We start from the raw sequence: 23,704 nt of genomic DNA, 5'->3' as shown, positions 1-23,704 counted from the left end.
GTAAAGGAGAAAGCCAAATTAATCAACAGAAAAAAGCAGTCCCAAAGATATTTCAAGAGAAATACAGGCAAAGGCATCCTGATATACAAAATTTCACAATACAAAAAATAAGATCACAAAAGAGGGAACACTGAACATATGATTAGAAAAGTAGAAGTTAAAAAAAAGAGAGGCTGAAGTTATGGAATACCTGCGAAGTGAAGGATTTAGTGTAGAAAGTCTAACAGGTTATTTCACAGCATGATGGAACAATAAGTCCCCCAAGTAAGGAGTGAGCATGCAAGCTATCCTAAAAACTGTACATGAATAACTTGCCTTTTGACAATGTATAAACTATACACTGGAACTTATGCTGACAATGTATAAACTATACACTGGAACTTATGCTGACAGAGTTTATAGTCATTTAGAAGAAAACTCAATCATGACAACAGAAGAAAAGGGTAAAAAAAGAAAGTCATATGGAACAAAGGATCATTTGTTGTTAAAGTCATAATGGAGAACTGTAAAAAGGGGAAGACTCAAAGTATGGCATGGACAGACTACAATAAAGCATTTGACATTATTCCACATTAGTCGATAAAAAAGTGCTTAAAAATGTGTAAGATGCACCCTAAACTAACAGATTACATTACAACAACTGTGAAACAGTGGCAAACTCCTTTGCAATTAAGCCATGATAAAGGATAAATTATTATCCCAGAAATAAAAATTCAAAAGGGGATACTCCAGGGTGGCTCTCTGTCACCGGTACTCTTTTGTCTTACCCTTAACCTATTAAACTGTCTGCTTAACAGATTAGGGCATATACAATTTGGCTCCCAGAAAACAACGAAGTGTAAAGACTTATCTTCTTTTTGTGGATGATTTAAAACCATATAGTTTATCAGATGTGGAACTGAAAGCACAACTGCAAGTAGTCAAAACTTTTTCAGATATATAACAATGTCATTTGGTATTGATAAATGTGCAAAAGCAACCTTTAAAGCAGGAAAGCTGTAGCACCAAGAAAACATCAGCCTGGGAAAGGAATGGGATATAAAAGAACTTAAGGAAATATTTGGTCACTGATGAAGGATCAACAGTAAAACATGATCAAATGTGATTAAAACTTAGTAAGGAATATTTTAGAAGACTAAAATTAATACTGAAAACTGTGTTGACCTCAAGGAACAAATGCAACCTTTAAAGCAGGAAAGCTGTAGCACCAAGAAAACATCAGCCTGGGAAAGGAATGGGATATAAAAGAACTTAAGGAAATATTTGGTCACTGATGAAGGATCAACAGTAAAACATGATCAAATGTGATTAAAACTTAGTAAGGAATATTTTAGAAGACTAAAATTAATACTGAAAACTGTGTTGACCTCAAGGAACAAATCCAGGCTATAAACCAATTCATTCTTCCTGTCCTAACTTACAGTTTTGGAGTGAATGACTGGGCCCAAAAGTGCTGGATCAGCTGGACAGGAAAACAAGTAGGATGCTTCATGCTTATCAAATGATTTATAAAAATCAGTGTATACCAAGATTATATATTCCCCATTCTGGAGGCGGTATGGGCCTACTCAAAATTTATTATATGCATACATCTGCAACCGGACTGCATACATATCTGATGACCTCATAATACCCAAACGTAGTAAAAGTTTTAAAATATGACGAGAATAAATCTTAGATGACTTACCTGCTAAGTTTAGCAGAAGCATACCAAGTGTCAAGCAGGAATGGAAAATCAAACCAAAAGCAGGTAAAAAACATCGGGTAGCAACTGAATGCATAAAAAAATGAAAGAATACAAGGTGAAGGATCAGATGGGAGGACAAGAAATGTGGGAAATGCAAAAATATAGTTGCAAGTATACAAAACTCTTGGAACAACCTATTGTTGATCAGGATCAAACGCAGGAATGGTTAAGGACAGGTGAATTTAAACCAAAAAACAAAAGGTTAATACTTTCAGCCCAAGATAGTACACTACACACATGCTGGTTTACAAAGTCCATTGAACATGAGGGAGAAACAAACAAATATAAGTTTTGTAAAACAGAATTGGAAACAGTTGCACATCTTGTTGCTGGGTGTGATATACTAATGGTAGGACTATACTGAAAGGCATAATAATGTGGCAAGACTGTGGCATTGGGGATTGTGCAAACATTTTAATATTGAAGCAGCTGAAAAACATTGTAAACATGAGCCACAGAGCATTATAGAAATTTATGAAGTTTACTTCACGTGGGATCACTCATTACCAACAGTTCAAAAACAGATACAAGAAAATCGGATATAGTAGTCCATGAAAGGAAGACAAAGTAGCATTGATCACTGAAATTGCTACACCTAGTGACTACAGTGTTTTAAGTACTGCGAGATACAAAGTCATAAAATACCAGGATTTGCAAGCAGAAAAGAGGGCAATGTGGAAGAAGGATACCCTGACAGTTCAAACAGTAGCAGAAGCAATGGGTCAAATAAAACAGAATTTACAGTCATATTTAGATACGTTACCAATACATACAACTCCATATGAATTGCAGAACGAGTCATTTCTTGGGAAATTGTGGGTGCTGCAAAGTGCACTTTTGGCTAACATTAAAGACTGAAACAATACTAATTGCATGAACTTTTATCATACTTTGACTTCAGAATGGGGTCCATTCCCACCACGGTATTAGAAACCCAAAAGACTTGGAGAAATTAAATTGAGAAAAACAACTGATTAGAGTGTTACAAAGTATATATAAAGTACCTAAACGTGGATTAAGAAAACCTTTTTTTATTGTCTTGTAAAGTAGGAAACAGGACACAGATGCAAAGACACACAAACATATACATAAATACTATGTAAGCTGAAAAAACTTGCCTTGGCAGGTTTTTCACCAATCCTATGTCCAGGGGTCTCAAGCTCAAACAACCACTGGTGCTGTATGAGGACTAAAACTCGGGCAAAGACCACAATCTCCAAGACAAAAATAAATGCAGTCAGTGTAGCTAGAAAAGTAGTGTAGGCACTTCCATTACCTGTTACTATGTTGGTTTGAGGGCTGCTTAAAGTCCAAGGGCCAACAGTTTGAAATCGCTGCAGTGTGCACACACCCACTCAGATTGTTTCCTGTTGCTGAAGTAAGCCTAGTTATACATCCTATCTACCATCACAGCTAATCAGCTGCACATGCTGCCAATAGCAGAAAAAGTAAAACAATACATTCTTCTTTGTACAGTGCTTGAATACTGAATATTAGCAGTCTGAAAGGCATACGACGATGGTTAGAAAAGGCATTCAGTTATCTTGCCAGCATACATCACTGCTAAAATATGCCCACAACTTTAAAATACAGATATTACAATAAAAGTGAGAGCGTGACACAAGACTCTAAAACAGGTTTTATTTGACAGAATATAGTGACTAGTCAGCTTGTAAAAGTCTATGTTCAGTGCTAAATATTCAATGCCATGATGATGAGGTTCAAATTATTTTTCATTGTGTTCCTCTCAACTATTCATGTTTTCAGCATGACTTACTATAAAGGATGCCTTGGATGTCAATGATGTAAAAAGGACCAATACATGAAAATTACATTGTCATGTGTAAAACAACTGCCTTACCAAAATAACTACGTCAAAGGAAAACATCTGCCTGAGCAGAGGCAACTAATTCACAAAAATGCAACTGTGCAAACTTTAATATGAAGTGGGGTAATTCAGCCACATCAAGGTTAGCAACAGGTAAAAAAAAACACAACACCTGTGTAAATGTAAGCAGACTTTATCTGTAAACTGAAGATACATCTTCAAATATACTGCAGCAGACACACCGCATAAATATCTACACATCTGATGCAGTCTGGGTAAACGGCAAAGCTAAATTCAACATTTTTTCCAAAATAAGGGATGAAGTATATTGTGCAGTGCAAAGAAGGATGCCATATTTGTCTTTAACTGAGTTGCAATCAGCACTCTTAGATGTTATCACTAATATACGAATACTTGAAATTTTCACTTAATTGAAATTAATGAGCTAAAGTAGCCTGCTGATGTCTCTTTAACCTTGTGATACAGTGATCCTGGAGTCAGTTTATGTAAGTATAAAGCTTGTGGGGGTTAGGAGGTACTCACACTTATGAGGATTAATCATGAAACACTCACACTTTCATTATGGAGCTGCAAAAGAAAAATAAATGCATATTTTTAGAAGAAAAAAAAAAGCATGCAAATCGACTGCTCAATGTTTTGGAATGAGGTATATGCAAAATTTTCCATGAAGACAGAATTCCTTACATAATGGGTAAAACTAATGAATGTGAATGCACCAGTCCTGTGTGACAAAGGACTGAAGTCCTTACTATAATGTAGTGGCTCGGGAGTTGGAAGAAATGGAAAAATCCCCCGAGGGAAGCCTGGATGTTTGCCACCTCCTATATTTGACACTCATCCTGTTAAGGTGAAATATTGGGCATGACCACTGGCATGGGGGTAGATGATCAGAAGGGACAGTAGATAAGAATAAATATAACATGAGTCGATTTAATAAAAAAGCTAGCCCACAAAATCATCCTGTCAAACAAACTTACATCTTCTGGATTCTCATCTAGCTGTTCCTCAGTACCCTCCATGCCATTTAATGAGCCTTTGTTTCTCTTGGGCTCAGGCTCCTCAGTTCCTCTTTTCTGAAAAGAACAGAGATACAAGTATTATTAGTGATAAAAACAGGACACCCACCTACTTATAACTACAAGAAGAATTACACAGATAAATATTAAAAGCAGAGTATTCAAACAAAAAGCTATAACAACTTACAGATTCCTGTGACCGCTTTACAGACACAGTAAGCATCCAGACCAAAGGCAATCCCTCTCATTAATATACATACCCATGTGAACAAGGATCATATAGTTCAGGTGGTACATAAGCTGCCACGAACAGAAACACTAAAATACAATCAACTGTTGAATGGCTTTTCCTATGACTGCTTAGTTTGAAATCATATTTACTCTGCTCCTACCAGAAATTTATTCCCTTCAACAATCACCTGTTCAGTGAAAAAATGTTTGCTCACATTCATCATTTACACCACCTTCTTCCAGCACTATACCATAATACGTTTGCTCAGCACCTCATTTTAGTGTAGCTGTACTGCAGTCTAGTTACAGAATATCTGAAGGTTAAATTACGTCTGTGTTTTTTCTAAAATGTACATCATGCTAGTATACAGCCTCTGTAACACTCAATGCTATCAGCTTAAAGCTATGTTACAGGACCTTCTGAGTTCAGAGAACACTGGCTATATCTGCATTCACAACGCTAAAGGAAGACATACAGCTAGAAATCACAAGATTTCTCAACATGCTCAGCAAGTCCTTTATGATACTACTACACAAATGTGGTTCAAGGTTCCCAAAATGTTGCCTTACTAAATGTTGTAGCTACAATACTTTAGTTACAAATAGATTAAAGAAAGAACATGAAGTCTACTGACACAGTTTGGCTTACCTGCCATTAAAATCACATCTTGAAATTCTTGCTTCCAAAAGTAATAAATCAATTTACTTTAAAACCAACCGACGAGCTCAACCTAAATTCTGATGCTAACATCTTTCATAAATGTGTTACTGCTAGATTATAAAGAAGTCTGTTCAACACTTAACCATCTTTATTTTTATTTTATTTTTGCTTACACTTCGTCCCACTAGACCAAAGGCTTATTTTGATAAATTGCTCCCACTAGTTCCAGTTTGACTGACCAAATAACATCAACACAGGCAATTTTCAATCAAACATTAACTTCTCATCACTCTCAAGATCAACAATGCATGCTATTACTTTGTAAGAATAACTTTAAGCTTACGATATTACAATTAACTACAAAGCAGAGGCATTGTAATAGGCCAAGTAAAATACTTTGTAGCACTATTACACAATCATATCCTTCAACTTTCCAACAGTTTTACGTATTACATGAAAGTAGCAGTAGGACCAGCCTGGAAAAGAAAAATAACATTTCAGCAAAGGGTATATTAGCTTTAATTAACCCCATTATTGACTGCTATTCTCTGAAAGGCGGCCGCGGTGGTGTAGTGGTTAGCGTTGTCACCTCACAGCAAGAGGTTCTCTGGTTCGATCCCCGGCGGGGATACCTTCTGTGTGGAGTCTGCATGTACTCCCTGTGGTCGCGTGGGTTTCCTCCGGGTGCTCTGGTTTCCTCCCACATCCCAAAGACATGCTGTAGGTGGATTGGACACACTAAATTGGCCCTAGGCATGAGTGTGTGCATGTGTGTGTGCCTTCCGTGGAAGGTTGGGTGCCGGGCTGGCAACTCGACACTGTAAAACTCTACTGCCAATCATGAGTGGACAGGTTATCCGCTGTGACAACCCCTGACTGGAAAAAGCCGAAAGAAGAAGAAGATTGACCGCTATTCCCTGCATTTATACAGCTGGCCTCTTGGAACAGTCTAAAACATGACCTATCAGCACCACTTGAGGCACTCCAACTACAGCCTTGAAACAGGCTATATTCCAAGTGAATGGAGCACCATAAGAGTCACTCCCTACACAACGGCGGACCATCAACTGACCAGCGGAACTAGAGACCCATCAGTCTAACAACCATAATAAGCAAAGCCATGGAATGAATTATCATGGAAATAATACACAAGGACATTGATAACCTACAGACACTGGACTAATCCCAATTTGGTATTACTAAGAGTAGGTCACATCTACTTAATCTGGTAGATTTCTTTGAGAGGGTCACCAACGTAATGGACAAGGGTAAAACTGTGCACACTGTGTATCGTTACCTAGCCAAGGCATTTGATAAAATAACCGACTCAGGCATTGTTGACAAGTTCTGTGAGTTATGCACAAATCCCTGCATAATTTGCTGGATTACCCAGTAAGAAACTCATTCTGTCATCCAACTTATAGGTAAGGGTATGGTATCTAGGTCCAAGGAAGTTGTAGTACCACTCTACTCTGCCCTTAGACCGATCATTTAATGCAGTGCCTTTTGGCATGTATCTAACCAGATGCTTGTAGCAGTTGGATTGCCCAACAAAGATTTCTCACCAGAAAAGAACAGATCCTGAATACCCTGTCCTACACTGATCTCCCAAAGGCTCGGTTTCTGCATTTAATTTCCTACAGGCTGCTGCCAGGGGATCTTTGCCTGGCTTACAGGGCTTCCTTAGACTCAGCCCCAATGGAGCTGTTGCACATGTGCAAAACAAATAGCACCATAAACACTAGATCCAGGGATCTAAACTTCATTTGTGGCAAACATAATGTGCTGGAGAGAGATGTGCCACAAAAGATACCCGCACTATGGAATAAGATTTCCCCATCCATGTAAAACAGAGTTCATCCTTGATTCTATTCAAGTGAAACCTTGACAAATGGATGGGAAATAGTAAATTTAAACCTACACTATCCCCACTGTCCCTTATTGAAAGAAGCCATCAATAAGAAAAGTATTATCGTAACAAATTCCCCCACACACAAATCCTTGGCTACCTCATTGCTAACATGCCCTCCCCATAGACCATGGTACTCAGGAGTGGTTTGGGGTGCGCTAGGCTTGTAAGGTTTCTAGTTGTAGTCAGCCTAGTAAAAAACCTATGAACTTGTGAACCTATTTGAAACACTCCACTACAGTAAACACAAAACAGTGTTCCAAAGAATATGCACATGACAGCACTTTTCAGAAATCAGCAGCACTACACCAAATCTAGATGTAGAGAAATTATTAATATTTACTGTGCAGTATACAGACAATATTCATTATGTGCAGTTACCTGGAATGGGGGCAGCTAGTCACGTTAACATGGGAGATATGGTAAAAAAAAGTTTTAATGTGTGTTGTAATAAGCTGAATAGCCATACTAAGGTAGATGAAGAAGAAGCTACACAGGAGCTGTAGGAAGGACAGGATACATGACAAAGAGACAAGTACTAGCAAAGCAGGAAAGAAGATGAGGGCACTGAATACTATTCTGTTTAGATTTTTACTAACTGACATGCCATGCCATGCGATAATCTGGGCAAGTTAGATTGGTTCTGTATTACACACTTAGTGAGGTTTAGAGGCCAAACAAGAAGGTGAAGAGGGTAGACAGAAATGCACATCTGGGTAGTTAGGCAAGATCTCATTGCTTGTTTGAAACAATGAAGGGAAATAAGTCATCCTACATCGGGGGAGACACATTCCATAATTTAGAGACTACATATGAGAGGACTGACTATCTAGATCCGTTACTTGTAAAGGGGTTGTGGTATTTGAGGAGCAGTAGGGCCTTGGTTGGATATTCCATTGCAAGACAGAAAATATATTTTAAGGAAACATAGCAGATTGTGATGGCTCATTTTGGATAATGGCAATGCCTCCTTGTTGTAATAGGGCAGTAGAGGGGAATACTTGTTACTGCTGCTGTCTCTGCTGTGGGGACCAGGGTCAGTCCAGGCACCTGGCTGTTGTCTGGGGACAATCAGCATTTCTCCAAGAATAACAGGGATTTTAACAAGAAATTATCCATCTCCTAGACGCATGCTATTTACGTTGATCACCTACTCTGAAAACGGCCCCTTGGGCTGTACTGTGTAGTCTTTTTTTTTGTTTTTTTTTTTTACTTCCTATGGTACAGGATTTGATTCCTTCAACCTTCACTTGCCTGCTGTGTAACCTTGAGCAAGTCACTAAACCAGACAGTGCTTTCGGACACTTGGAAATTTAGGTTAAGCTCCTTAATGGTCTCCAGGACTGCATGCCTTGTAACTACACATGAAGCTATATTTCTTGAATGGCTTCATGACAACAAAATCAACTTGCAATTGTGCTCAGGACCCCTAAAAAGAACACATACCTGTATGCAGGTTATAATTATTTCCTTGCTTTGCGACAGATTTTCTTAATACAGTTGCAAAAAAGTTATGTTACAGTCTTTAAAAATGACAGAGGTATAAATCAAGTTAATAATAAAGATGCATCAACTAATGCTTAAGGCCAACAACATTTCATCAGCTCATAAGTAGTACACACCTGATACAGCATAGCACAAAAGCAACTACAGTTCTCAACCCAAGGAAAAAAAAAAAGACAAACCAGCTTGAGGGTGTGCCAGGTGTTAAACATGGTTAGTCGAAAACAAACGCTTTGAAAGAAGTTTGCGAAAGAGATGAGCATGTATGGAAATAATGCCAAGTACTACTTTCATCCATCTTTGCTAATTAAAACAAAAATACTGCAGTACCACTGCGGTGGTGACTTACAATAACCAGACTGAATGGAAAGACTGTTACATACCACCCCTTTCAGTAATAATACTTCAACTACATCAACAGCACTTACTGAAAGAACACCAGGGAAAGTGCTGTTAAGAGTACCTTGTTCATGTTCTGTACAACACAGAACAACTCTAACTGGCCAGCTCTATTTGCACAGAGGTAAAAATCCATCACTCAGGAAACCCGAGTTCAATTAGCAGCTCGGGCACCTGCTAGAACTGGCATGGAAGAGGCCACGAGTGACATGTCTTTGCTGGCCTGTCTCTTGGTGGTGGTGGTGGGGGGGGGGGGCAGGATAAGACTGCCCACGTCAGGGATCACATATGTTCCTGTGGCTGGATCCCCATTGGAGACCACAGACCTCACACGAACAGGACTGTCTTGAGGCATTAAGTTACTCACAGAAGTGAGAGATAAGTCCTTGCTGACAACCCCTGCATGTCAAACCATGGGTGCATATGGGACATGCACATTTGGGTTAAGACTGCAAAATGTTATCAGAGATGGCTGCCTAAATGATGATCCCACTTGGTCACCTGTCACACCCTTGTGTATGGGAAATGAATGGGTCAGTTGGCTGAGAGAAGGTCTAACGTTAATCAGGGAGCTGCAGAGGGGGGCAAAATGTTTCAGAAAAAAACACCAATTTGCAATTAACTGTGGAAAATCATCAAGATATGAGAGCACAGTCCATGCTAATACAAAGTGAAGATGCTGTTCTGTGCCTATGTCAAAATCAGTTTTTTTACAAGTTTATTCAATCCTAGAATATGCAATGTTTTACTTGTTCTGCCATGATGCTTGTGTTTTTCTTGAACTTTTGCTGTTATTCTAGTAACAGTACATCTGATTAAAAACATCACTATAACATTACCTCTTCCAAATATGTGACCTTCCAGGCTCTCAGTTCACTGTCAACAGATCCAGTAATGAGTCTTGTCTCATCAGACACCAATGCTAAACCCCATACCTGTGGAAAGGAAGGGCCAATTAAAAACTGATGGTAATGAACAAATATTTTTTTTTTATATATTTCAAAATTGCATTGCCATCAATTAAAATTTTGAATTTAGAGTCCTGAAGTCATATGTGTATCTATACACACCCACACACACCCTCTCTCACCCACTCAGCCTCTCTCACATGTTCTCAACCAACAAAAAAGATTATAACATTTATGTATACCTAAAAATATGACAAGCAAATTTACATAAAGCTATAAAAACAGAACTCACACAAACTGAAGCTGTTCTATTCAGGTGGTTATGTTTAATGTCAAAATAATACCTGCATATACTTCAACAAGATTCCAGTGTCGGTGTCAATATTATTAATATACAAGCAGCTAAAAATACATATCAGGTGGAAAAGGATATTTTCTTCTAAATAATTAAAATATATTAATATTGGAAGGATCATGATAAGAATGGTTAGAGACAAGTATGAAAAACAAAAACACAGGAGAAAAAAATACTGCAATAAAAAAGGACAGTACTCTGGGGAAAAGCCAATAAAATGTCATTACTTTTGTTTTAGGTACAAACAGTACAAGGAAATGAGGTAAGAAATGTGTATACAGTCAAAAGGAAAACATAAGATACCAAGCAACAACAAGATTTACATCCCATGCTCCAAAAAAAAAAAAAAAAAAAGCAATGATTTAGTCATAACAATTAGACAGACTAATGGTAATAAGAAAGTCTTCTAAAACTGATTTACCATCTTCATTAACAGCACTGAGTGCTTAAGGATGAAGTGTGTCACACTGCACACAACAAAGAGATTTCAGATGCAGGGGAACAAACTGTTGTAATTTGAAAGTACCCAGCCAAGAAGTAATGCTCAACTAGAACAAAGCTAGACTACAAGGTCTCTACCAGTCATATTTTAACAAAAGCCCTCAATTTATGAGGACTGAAGATTTTTTAGGAGTGATGAAAAGACAAATTCAACAAAGACACAGCTATATACAATGTTCAAATTAAATGCAGTACAAACTGAAAGACGCACCACTGAGACTTGGGACACAGGAAGATAGTGTGTGCAGATGGTGGACAGAAAAGCAAGGAGACAGAAACAAACGAAGATCAGTACAACTACAAATTAGTTAATGCTTGCATATAAATATAAAGGTTAAAAAATACAGTTTTGAAACGGGTAAATGAGCATTCAAGTTTATGGGCTGGATGGAACAGATTACAGCTTTTATACAGAAATGAGTGAGAAACAAAAAATGTTATGAGTGAAAGGAATGAAACAAATGGAGAAAACAAGTAAGGGGTAATAAAATGTATACACAAAAAAAGTGAGAAAAAGGGGGGCACAAGGACTTGGAGACATTATGCTAAAGGAGTACTACGAGCACAAGTCATAAAAAGGTTTGAGAAAACACTGGAGAAATTTTTTTTTCTTTTTACAGAAGGTGTTTATAGTGTTAAAGGTAGGCAAAGTCAGGAAATGTTGGTATGAATAAAGGAAGAACTGTAGATAAGGTAGTATATAGCTCAGAAAGAATAAAAAATGGTTGTGGGGAATGTAACAAAGGCATATAATAATATTATCCAATGCCATCGGCGCAACACGTAGCACACTCACCTTTGGTGCAGAAGGCGTGGGTTCTATTCCCACACATCTTAGACTTGATTACTGACACTGCAGAATGGGGGGGGCTCCTGAGTGTGTTGTCCTTCCGATGAGACATTAAACCGAGATCCCATCTGCTTGAGTTACTCGTAGCTCGGGTGGATGTAAAAGATCCTATCACAACTACTCCATCTTTTCTTCTTTTTCTCAAGTCAGAAATGAAGTTCCCCACTAATATCTTCATATTCACGCCAACAATCTATTTTTTTTTAAATAGTACCTCACTTTCTTTTTGGTAACATACACGTAAACTGCAATAATTCTATATACTTTCTTTTTCCACCTTAAATCAATCACTGTTATTCTACTCAACATTACTCGGGTATGATCAAAAATTCCTATTGATTTCTGGCATAACATACCTAATCTTGAACACGTTTCTTTTCCCATACTCCAAATAATCTCACCTTCCCATAGTTTTTCTGCTTGTAACCTCTCTCCTTCTGTTAAAATTCTAGTATCTTCAGTTTAATAATATCTATGTCAAGTGTTAAACACCATTCCAATACACCTAGCCTTCTTTTGAGGTTCTTTATAATATTCACATTTTTGAGGTTCTTTATAATATTCACATTTATAGCTAAAATTTTTGAATTTCTTTTTTTATTATTCCAGTTTTCTTCTGTCCTTTGTCTTTTTCTCTCATGCTTTCACTCAAACTTCTATTTTCTTTTACCCTTTTCCATACAGAATTCTATTTTCCTTAATCACAGTCCAGTTCATGTCTTCTCCTTCACTTGATTCTGCCATTTCCCCCTCCCTTTCTTTTCCTCTTGTCTTGTGTACTATTTTTTTCTTTGTCTTTCATTTTCCTCTATCATTTTTTCTCTTCCTGCTCATTTTTTTGATCTATTTCTGTATTTTGTTATTGTATTTGTTCTTATTCTTGCTTATATCTATCACCATTTTCTCCATCTTCTGTATCTTCCTTACAATCCAGCCACAAATGCCCCATTTGTTCATATTTTCTACATTTCATATTTTTAAGCTTCATCTCCCACTTTACCACAAATAAAGCATCTTCTGCTATCATAATTACTAATAAAATTATCATTTTTACCACAAAAGAAAACTTCAGTTGCCCCCAATATTTCATGGTGCCCCTACCTCCTTCTATATTTATCATACTTGAAATGTGTATATATTTTTTTTCATTTCCCATTTTCAATATAACCCCACATTCAAACCCCCAGTCCATCTATTATCATAGATTTTTATGGTCACAACATTTTTACATACAGTTTTTAAAAAGTCTTCTAATGTTTCTTTTTTAAATTCAGTTTGAAATTGTACAAACATTCTCTTTTTTTCTCTCTCTATAAAATGCTTCTATCACATACAAGTTCTATGGATTGCAATTTTTCTTTACTTCATACTGTTTAAGAATTTCTCCATGTATTCGCCTGACTCCAAAAAGAATGTCACAAAATAAATCTTTATTAATATGTAGAAATGCTCTTACTTCCTTAGGTGATACTTGGGATAATATAATTTCACCTTTGGGCATTGTCATACCGCTCAAATTCTTTTTCTTCCTTACTGTTTACTCTTACGAAAAACTTCTTCCTTGTCGAATCACTCTTCTTTCACTGTCTGTGCATACTATCTTTTCTTCTCTCTTCTAATTTCATCCATCTCTTCTTCTTCCTTCTATTTTATCCATAATCTCCCCCCATGAAACAGCTTTTTCACACTCTGGTTCACTTTGATTTATTAAGTAATTTAAGTAAACATCCCACAACCCTCCCGAATGGAGGGTTATAATAATATATCCTGATTGAGACTCTCATTTTTTGCTGAATAATTCCTCCTGGTACAAGATTTCCAAATATTGTAAAGGATCTATCACGTTTATAGCAGTCTCCTGGCTCATGCCTCCCTTCTCATACTACTTTGCCACTTCTTCTGATACCTAGAACGCCTGCCACCATGTCTTTTTGCAAAGGATCGACTTTCTCTGCATTCATAAATGAACTCTCCACAACACGCTCACTTACACTTTCATCAATCTCTTCCTTCCTCTCCATACTCCTTTCTGCTTGTACGAGCCACCTCAGCACCCAGACCAGTATCCGAAGTCCCACAAGAAACAGCGTCCCTGCTCGCAACAGAGTAGGGGAAGTTCCCTGATACCCTGGCCAAATTTCCCCTAGAAGTACAAATATCACTTCAGGTCTCCCCTGAAAAGAAGTTACTAACTTAGTGGGACTAACCCAGTCAAAAAAGATAAGTGTATAAATAAAAATTATAATGTTAGATATGGTCAGTTACAAAGAATATCAGCTTATGCCATAAAAGGGCAGCTATTACATTTATGGCACATTGCTTTTGAAAAGAGCTTGGTTGTAAAATTTGTTAATGGGTGGCAAATTGAAGAAATCAGAGTAATGACCGGTGTCAGACAATAATGACCTAAAAACAGTGTACTATTTGCATTAGTAATGAACCCAACAGCATTGAAATTTGAGGTCAGAATGAGGAAAGTGAAATGCTGCTTTACAAATAAAATAGATAACTTTATTACTGCTGAAAGCAGATAAAAAAGTTTGTAGGAAAAAAAAACAGAGGGTAGATAGTAGACTTAAAACAAGTGACCAAGTTATTTCAGCTGGTTACCAGTACCTTCTCCTCAACAAGTGCTTTTCTTTTCCTTTACTTTGTAAGCACTTAAGCAAACAACCTGTTTTATGCTTCCATTAGGAGCCTATTTTCTTTAGCATTTTTCTTATCAACCATAGGTGGAAACTTCATTTTTTCCACGTGCTTTTTCCCTACATTGTCTACCAATTATCAACATTCCTCCTCCACTAAATCATATGTCATACTCATTCCTCTGGTACACATGCCTCACCGAAACAGATGGACACCATACCTCTCAACTGTACAGATTTTCACAGAATGTCCAGATTTTTACCTCATATTTCTGGTCTGTTTTTCATAAAGTTGTGGGTTTCTAGCTAATCTTCTTCTTTCGGCTTTTCCTGGTTAGGGGTCGCCACAGCAGATCACCTGTCCGCCCATGATTGGCAGTAGAGTTTTTATAGTGTCGAGTTGCCAGCCCGGCGCCCGAACCTTCCATGGAAGGCACACACATGCACGCACTCACGCCTAAGGCCAATTTAGAGTGTCCAATCCACCTACAGCATGTCTTTGGGATGTGTGAGGAAACCGGAGCACCCGGAGGAAACCCACGTGACCACAGGGAGGACTGTGAGTTTCTAGCTAATCACTGGCAAATAAGTGAAGACTGAAATCAAAACATAATGACAGACGGATCCCTATCAGATGATCGAAGTTTCAAAACTTCGAAGACCATATGTTCGAAGTTTTGAAACATTGAGCACTTTGTACTGAGATTGCCGTACAGTGCAGAACTCGGGATTTGACATTTTCCTCATTGTAGTGCGATCTCTGAGTTGGTATATTTAAGTAGCAGGGGGTATGTGGGTGCAGGTGGGCTTGCCCCCCCATAAGTTGTTTTATTTTATTTTAGTGGGGGGTTTTTTTATTTTTATTATTTTTAATTCGATGTTTCAAAACTTTGAACATTCGAAGTTTAGACACTTCGATCAACTGATAGGGATCCGACAGATATTTGAGTTTCAGACTTCAAACCCTTCAGAAAATTCATGCTAATGCAAAACCTGTTATTGTATCTACTTTTAAGAGCAATATTTAAAAATGTCCCTATTTTTGAGCCTTTGTCCCCCAGTATTTATGGCTTTGTCGAGATTTCTTGCTCTAAGAGGTTGACAGGATATGACACGCACAGACACATACACACACAATAAAACAAACAAAAAAATACAACCAGGCAGTAATGGATGTTCTTTTGTCAATTGCTGTGCACCTCCCTTCATCATCTTTTTTCAGGATGGAGGGAGCTCTCATCCCAACAGACTAAGGCTTTGGCTTCAGTACACCAATACCACAGGCAGCCATACTTCAGGGTGAGCCCTCTGCATAATCACTGTCCAGTACACAGAGGATTTTTCTTTTTAATGCCCAACCCCAATATTCTCATAAAGCCACCCCTGTGGCTTGTGCACATTTCTGTGTAAAAGAAAAATGCATCGACTCATCTAGGGATCACACAATAAGCCAGAATGTGCTTCCCCCACCAAAGGATGAGCAAGCTAGTGTTAGCTGTTCACCCACACCCTCCTTGGCCATGTGCTTCAGTGCCTGGATGGAAACTTCAACCTCTAGTCATCTGGGTAATGTTCAAGGGTTTATTCTCTTTGTGCCAATGAGCCCGCACAACGGTAACCGCATTGCCAGTTTCTTTTCTAATTATATAACTGCAGAAAGTTTCATCTGTTTCTGCAATATGCTGTGCCAATTTTCATTTTAGTCTGCCCTTACTGTACTTACTATTCTAGTTCGCTTTCTTATACCTTCTTGTAATGGCAATATCAAATCTCTTGACACTTCCTTCCCATTTCTCACAGAAACCATTCATTTTACCATTTTTCTAAACCACAGACGGAAGGTGGAAAGGAGTGGCAACTCTCTGCTAACCTATACTGGAAAGGAGGTTTTAGTTACTGCTTGAGGTCTGGCATGCCCTTGGTGATGGTTGATTAGTGCTTTGATCATGTAGCAGCTTGTTGTGAAGGCATTAAGAGGCTCAAGGTAGAAAATGCTGTGTGCAGCCAATCTTATGGCATCAGTAGGTCTACCCACCAAGGATTCTCTTCCCCTAATCAGCATTAAATAGTCTGCATGTACAGAACAGTATCAGGACCTCACGATCTCCTGTACATCCTACCCTTTCCAGCATTTACATTGTTATATGGTCTCCACCTCCCTCTTCCCAGAAAGCATGGTCTGAAAAGGCAGACTGGTATTAGGAAGAGGTCAGCAGAGAAAATTGTAGAGGGATTTCAGAGCATGACTGATGGCTGACAGAAGCAAGAGGAAAATTACCTCAGTCATTAGGAACCTGCATAAATAATGAGCTCTCTTTCAACCATCATGTCACAACTCTGGGAAGGAAGTTCTGTTTAGCCAGCTTATTCTGAAAGGTGTTTTTATAAATTAAAGTGGTCATCATCCCAGTCAGATCCATCACCAAGATGAACATTCCATTTACTGTCTGAAAGGTACATAGGACAGCTAATGGCCCAGGCCACCTTACTTTGAAAGACTAAAGTCTCTCTATACTTAGTTTGATAGCGGCTGCTACAGGGGAAACTGTGCTTAGCTTTCTGGCACACGACTGACCTTGCTCTTTTCAATCTCCTTCACCTCTATAAAACCACGGTACTTCTAACACGGATATCAGGCTTGTTTTAGAAACACGATCAACAGTCTTTTATGCAGTCACTAGTGTGTGACTTCTGCGATTTGCCCTGGAAGACTATGGTTGCAGCGTCTGATGGATTTTTACTTTCCTCGAGATGCCACAACTTCAGAGTTGGTATACATTAGTAGGGGGTGTGGGTTACAGTTCCCAACATTACAGCTGCAGGGGAGTTTGGCCCTACAAAAAAGCCTTCAGGATTTCTTCATTCCAAATGTTGCTCTTGTTCAAGGGATATTACTCTTTTGTGATTGCAATTACGAGTGCCTGTCACAAAACATTTGATGTTTTGTTAAAGAGCCTAATAGCACCTACTCCAAAGACCTAAACAACCAATGCAACATTAATAACACCTGCTGGCATAACAGGTACTTAGCCCAAAAGATCTATTGCTTCTACATCAGAGTCCCCTGGCAATATAAGACAAAGCAATTCCCTCACCACCTTTCAAAGCACACTTACAATTGGACAAGAGATCATAAATTCACTCTGGGAATATGTGGTAGCAGGGAAACTTACAGGGCCTTACCTGTTGGGTAACATGGCTAAGCTTCTCAATTGCTACTTTGCTTGTGTGCATGGTATAAAAACCTACAAATCTTCCACCTGCATGTCAAGCTTCATTATCTCAAACACTGATCTAGTTCCATTAAATCTCTGAATGCCTGTATGTAGTGCACATCTTTAGTTTTGTAGTTGTGTCTGGAATGGCGATGACCTCAGAGAAAGCCAATGCATAATTCAAAGGTACTCCAAATCTCTCTTAATTCTTCTTCAAACTGTATACAAAGACTAAATAGCCATGTAAAAATAACTGCATCATTTTCTGCCGTGTGCACCACAGTGTGTTTTACATCAATTACTTTCAGCTTGAACGATTATAACCTGTCCTATTCTCTCTGTAATATAAAGCCTAACATTGCTTCTAACCAAATCACTAGGTGTCTCTTCCCTTCCAACCACACAATTCCCATGGTTAGTGAATACCTCATTATAATACCCACATCTTTTATCTCATGTGCCTGATGAGACTTTCATCACATTCTTTTTAGAAGGTGGCATAACTTTAGAGAACTGAGCCTTATGCCCTTGTGTAGTCCCTTCATTCCTGTGGTACAGTTATTTTTGTTCTACAAGAACCCTAATTTGACCCTCTCATTCAACTACTTTTGTAAGAAACCTGTTTAAAATGTATTAATCATATTTCTATCTCTTCTATATCCATTTCTACCCTTGTTTTCCATCAACCCTCCCAACAAACCTTCATTTTCTTAACACTACTAAGAGAAAGAAAAAAGAAACTCTCTCTCAAATTAAAGTCATACCCATTATGAAATAAAAAATTGCTCTGTAATTTGTATCCTCTAAAGGTGCACATCACATTATTATAAAGACACACACACAATGTTTTTAATGTCCAATGGATCTCTTACCTCACTACGATGTCCAACTACTGTACTGAAACAGTGTTGTGTATCCAGATCCCACCATTTTACCAATGTGTCCTTGGAACTGAAACACAAAAAATAAAATAGAATGAACAATGATAAAAAGACCCTGACATAGCTGGTTGTATTAAAAAATAATAATATAAGTTAGACATGCTAACGGTAGAGGGACAAGCCTCCCAAGTGCAGGTACGTGAGTGCGTGTGCGTGTGTGTGTGTGTGTGTGTGTGTGTGTATGTGTATGTATGTGTCTGTACATCCTGCAATGAGCTGATATCCCATTCAGGATTAGTTTCATTTCCTGATAGCCACGGAGGCCTGGATACGTTTCAGCTCCTGTGACTCTAACCTGGATTAATCAAATTATTAGAGTGTAAATAAATGAATACAGAACACAGAAAAATTAAAACTGATTTCATATGACGAAGTATACAACTTTAGCAGAGATGCTAATATTCTTGAGAAACTGAGGACATTATGTGACTAGCTTATGTGGTACTCATTAACGTAAAAAAGGAAGGTTAACATGAGTAAGTCATACAGTTTAATGCTTTTTGATTCTTGATCTCTTAGAATTTAGAAGTTTGTTCTAACCTCAACAGTTACAGGCAGCAACCCTGCAACATGATGCTAAGTGCTTACAATTAAGCCCAGAATTAAAAAAATAACTAAGAACTTTCCTACCTTTCTCTGGGCATACACAACATGCAAATAAAAGACTGCTCTGCTGTTACCGACAGACAGCTGCATATATATGGGGTACTGTTGCCCATCAAGAAACAAAAACAGTATATTAATAAGAAAAAAAAAAAACATCTCCAGCAAAAAAATTATTACAACTTGTAACTTAAAACATCTTCAAGTAATTTAAATTCAGACTTATCCCACTCTTGTTCTTACTTGTCTGTCATGAAAAATGTACAGAAATAATATTTCAGAAACATCTAAATGTTTCTGGGTTTAACTTATTTGACTGAGTTACTAAACCAATGCTTGTGTATTACCCTCGTGATCAAACGTCATAAAAATACTAGAGTCTGTGTATTTAGCATAATTAAGGGATCTCTAGTTATCCCATTTCTCTGGACTGCCAGCAGGTTTTCCCTAAATGTGGTTTCAAATCCAAAGGAGGAGCAGCACTTTCTAAACCATTACAATGCTTGTAGCTTCCTCATCATAAAATCGCATTACTGAAAAAGGTACTTTTCCGTTATCGGGGCAACACTTATAATGCAGTTGCGGAGCTCTGAATCCAGTATCAAACCATGTATTTTTGATGTTAATCTTAACAGTTGTGTTACAGCTTCTTTTTTTTAAATATTATCGATGTAATTATTTTACAAACACCTGTTAAGATTAACATCAAAAAGACATGCTTCGACAATGGATTCGGAGCTCTGCAACCGCATTTAAAGTGTTTGGCCGATAATAGAGTAGTAAGAAATCAATTTCTCCATAATATGCATACTATAAAATGTATTTCTCCATAATATGCATACTATTAAACATATTCTTCATGAAGTCCTAATCGAAATCTGTAATTAAACTTAGTTGGCATATTGCAGCTGCAAAGATGCAATCAGAATCACGGAACAGCTGTTCAGGAGTAAGCATATTTTTTTAAAAGCCTCAGGTACTGATTTAGCTAGGCTTCACTGACAACGGAAATAACAATATATTTGTACAATAACAATATATTTGTACATCCTAGCAATGGTTATCTTACAAGGTAAGCATATTATGACTATTGGGAAAAAAAAAAAAAGACAGGTTTTCCAAATTTGATGTATTTATTCATTTTTTACTTTGTCTTTGTACTTTATAAGGGCAACACTTTCAACATGATTGTTCAGCCGTAATCTACTACCTTAACATGTCTATTAACAAGATGTGTGTAAAAATTAAAATAACTTCCATTTAATTTTTACAGATATGTGATTAACAGACATGTTAAGGAACTGGATGACAGCCGAACAATCGCATTGAAAGTGTTGCCCCAATAACGGAAAAGTACCCTGAAAAGGAAGCTATTACAATCAACTTTGTCTTTCTGTAAGAATTTGGTCAGCTGTCTGTCACAGAATAAAGCCAACTCAAGGGACTCGTACATAAAGTATTTTAATTAATGATCAAATGTGATATACTAACTAAAACATGCAACAGCATTCTTCAGATGTGTGCATGTAGTAAGGAGCTGGAGTAACAGACCCTAAACAAGCACAGTGCTATTTTCTCTACAAAGCACATCATAATCTCAATGGGTTAAACTTACTGCCTGCTTTGTAGGACTTCCTCTTACCTGCTAATGAACAAGTTCTTTTTTTGAAGAAACATAACATCTGTGATGGCATCTTTGTGTCCTTTAAGTCTGTACAATCCACTTTCATTAACAACATCCCAAATGATGACATCAGTGTCCTATGAAAACAAAGCAAATAAATCATTCTCTTCATTCATGCTGAACAGACAAAACACTGTAGAATTGATGAAAGCATATTATTACTACAGGGAACTCTTCAGAAAGTTTCTATTAAGCAGCTATGTGGCCAACTATAAGGTGAGAAGCATATGACAGTCTGCATTTCTGACTTGTGACTCAACACAAGTATTACTTGAAAAGGATTACATGAAAAAAAGAGGGTAAAGTCTTGCAATTCATTGCAACAATGTAGGACAAACAGTAACATGGCTTTGGCATAGGAAGTGTGTGAGACAAGTCCCCTGCTCTCAATAGACAAAAACACACACATACAATGGATTCTGTAAAATTACTTTCTGAAACCATTGGTGCCTTTCAACTCTGATATGTGCAAGTCACCATTCCAAGATGTGAACTAGAATAGTAGAACTAGAGAATCTCTTGCATGAGTAACACATTTACCTGACAAACTACAGTGCGTCACTTATTTGGTTACCACAACTACACCACAAGGGAGGAAAAGGAAGCACAGAAGGGTCTGAAAATCTGTACAACTGGTGACTACATGCTGACAAAGTATACGGTAGCAAGCAGGCAGTCTAAAAAGACAAAATTATACAATGAATAAAACAATCAATGCTGGTAAAGTTTAAAATAGCAAAGAGAAATGGACTGGCCACAAGGGGAAAATACAGTACACATGTCCATTAATATAGCAATACCCCACGCCTGGGTGTGGGTAATGCTAAATTTACCCACGGTTGGCGTGGTTTGGTCCCGAGGCGGCCCGAGGACCAAACAAAGCCAACCGTGGGTAATTAGCATTACCCACACCCAGGCGTGGGTTATTGCTATTATACCATGACATTATTTAAGAAAAGAAACTGCTACTTTTCTTAAATAATGGCATAGTATAATGCCTGTTTACTGCCCTTCCGCAGATGTCTGGCATCCGCGGCAGTTCTGATGTACTGCGCGCCTGCGCAGTACATCAGAGTTGAGTAAAGCAACGGAGAAAGCAAGATCTCCGTTGCTTTTATGTCTCGCTATGTTAAATGAGTTTAACATAGCGAGACAGTTTTAAAATAAGCAACGGACATCTCCGTTGCTTATTTTGAACTGTCTCGCCATGTTAAACTCATTTAACATAGCGAGACATTTTCGCAACGGAGATCTTGCTTTCTCCGTTGTACACTGTCTCGCTATGTTAAATGGGTTTAACATAGCGAGACAGTTTAAAATAAGCAACGGAGATCTCCGTTGCTTATTTTAAAGCTGTCTCGCTATGTTAAACCCATTTAACATAGCGAGACAGTGTTTTAAAAAAACGAGTTATACTAATGGAAAAAAGTCCGGGTGACCGGACCTTTTTCCATTACTCGATTTACAACGGGCACGCTGGCCAATCAGCGTGCACGTTTTGGGGGGTCATGGTATAATATATCAATAACCCACACCTGGATGTGGGTAATGCTGGATTTACCCACGGTTGGTGTGGTTTGGTCACAAGGGCGAAGCCCGAGTGGCCAAACAAAGACAACCATGGGTAAATCCAGCATGACCCACACCCAGAAGTGGGTTATTGCTATTATACAATGACATTAGTTAAGAAAAAAAATAATTACTTTTCTTAAATAATGGCATTGTATAATGCCTCCTTGCTGCCCTTCCGCAGCTGTCTGATGTTCTGCGGCAGTTCTGATGTACTGCGCATGTATATAGTTACGCAATACATCAGAGCTGTGGACAAAAGCAATGGAGAAAGCAAGATCTCCGTTGCTTTTTACAACCTGTCTCGCTATGTTAAATGAGTTTAACATAGCGAAACAGCTTTAAAAAAAGCAACAGAGAATCTTCGTTGCTTTTTTAAAGCTGTCTTGCTATGTTAAACCCATTTAACATAGCGAGACAGTTTTGAAAAAAGCAATGGAGAAAGCAAGATCTCCGTTGCTTTTTTTAAAGCTGTCTCACTATGTTAAAAGTTATACTAATGGAAAAAGTCTGGGTGACCGGACCTTTTTCCATTACTATAACTCTGATTTACAACGTGCACGCTGACCAATCAGCGTGCACGTTTTGGAATATTAATGGGGGGGGTCGTTGTATAATATACAAATAACATACTGGCAGCTCAAGCACATGGCAGTATGGCCTGCTAGAGTAATCTTTTACTAAGGAAAATATTTGAATTTGACTAGTGTTAGGCTTACAGTCTCATACAAGCTTCAGCTGTTGTGTTATTAGTAGTTCTCAGCTAAGTAGTGTGACAGCTATGCAGATGTTTGACCAACATGTATATTGGAGGCTGGCATAATGCTTAAAGAGTTTACCTCAGAGAACATAAGGCACAGGGGTTTGATTCTCACCTTTGAAGTGAAACTGAGTAGGTTTAAAATGGCCTACAAGGGCAGTTAGCTTAGTACTTACCTATGAACATAAGTAACACTGGTGATATCGGTCTGAGGCACAGCATTCCTTGCAGATATTTTAGCCTGCTGATATGCAAACCACTACATACTGGGACCCCCATTAAAAGAGGCACTGTCTGTGTGTGTGTGTGTGTGTGTGTGTGTGTGTGTGTGTGTGTGTGTGTGTGAGAGAGCAGTTAC

At 38.0% G+C, this 23,704-nt stretch overlaps 1 protein-coding gene across 1 annotated transcript in view; it reads right to left on the bottom strand.

Moving 5' to 3' along the window:
• The window catches only part of WDR3 (WD repeat domain 3), a gene marked incomplete at its 5' end in the record, with an annotated part of 1,037,507 nt that extends 1,016,413 nt beyond the window's left edge, over positions 1 to 21,094 (bottom strand). The window contains 4 exon segments of the mRNA XM_044071482.1: positions 4,574 to 4,669; positions 10,155 to 10,250; positions 18,662 to 18,740; positions 20,976 to 21,094. Of these exon segments, the coding sequence (XP_043927417.1) occupies positions 4,574 to 4,669; positions 10,155 to 10,250; positions 18,662 to 18,740; positions 20,976 to 21,094 (390 nt within the window).
• Between the last annotated feature and the right edge of the window lie 2,610 nt (positions 21,095 to 23,704).

This window comes from Protopterus annectens, chromosome 5.part0 (genome assembly GCF_019279795.1).
Source record: "Protopterus annectens isolate FY-2018-M chromosome 5.part0, PAN1.0, whole genome shotgun sequence".
NCBI lineage: Eukaryota > Metazoa > Chordata > Ceratodontiformes > Protopteridae > Protopterus > Protopterus annectens.
The sequence above is the reverse complement of the archived record's forward strand: the minus strand, read 5'-3'. Positions and strand labels throughout refer to the sequence as shown.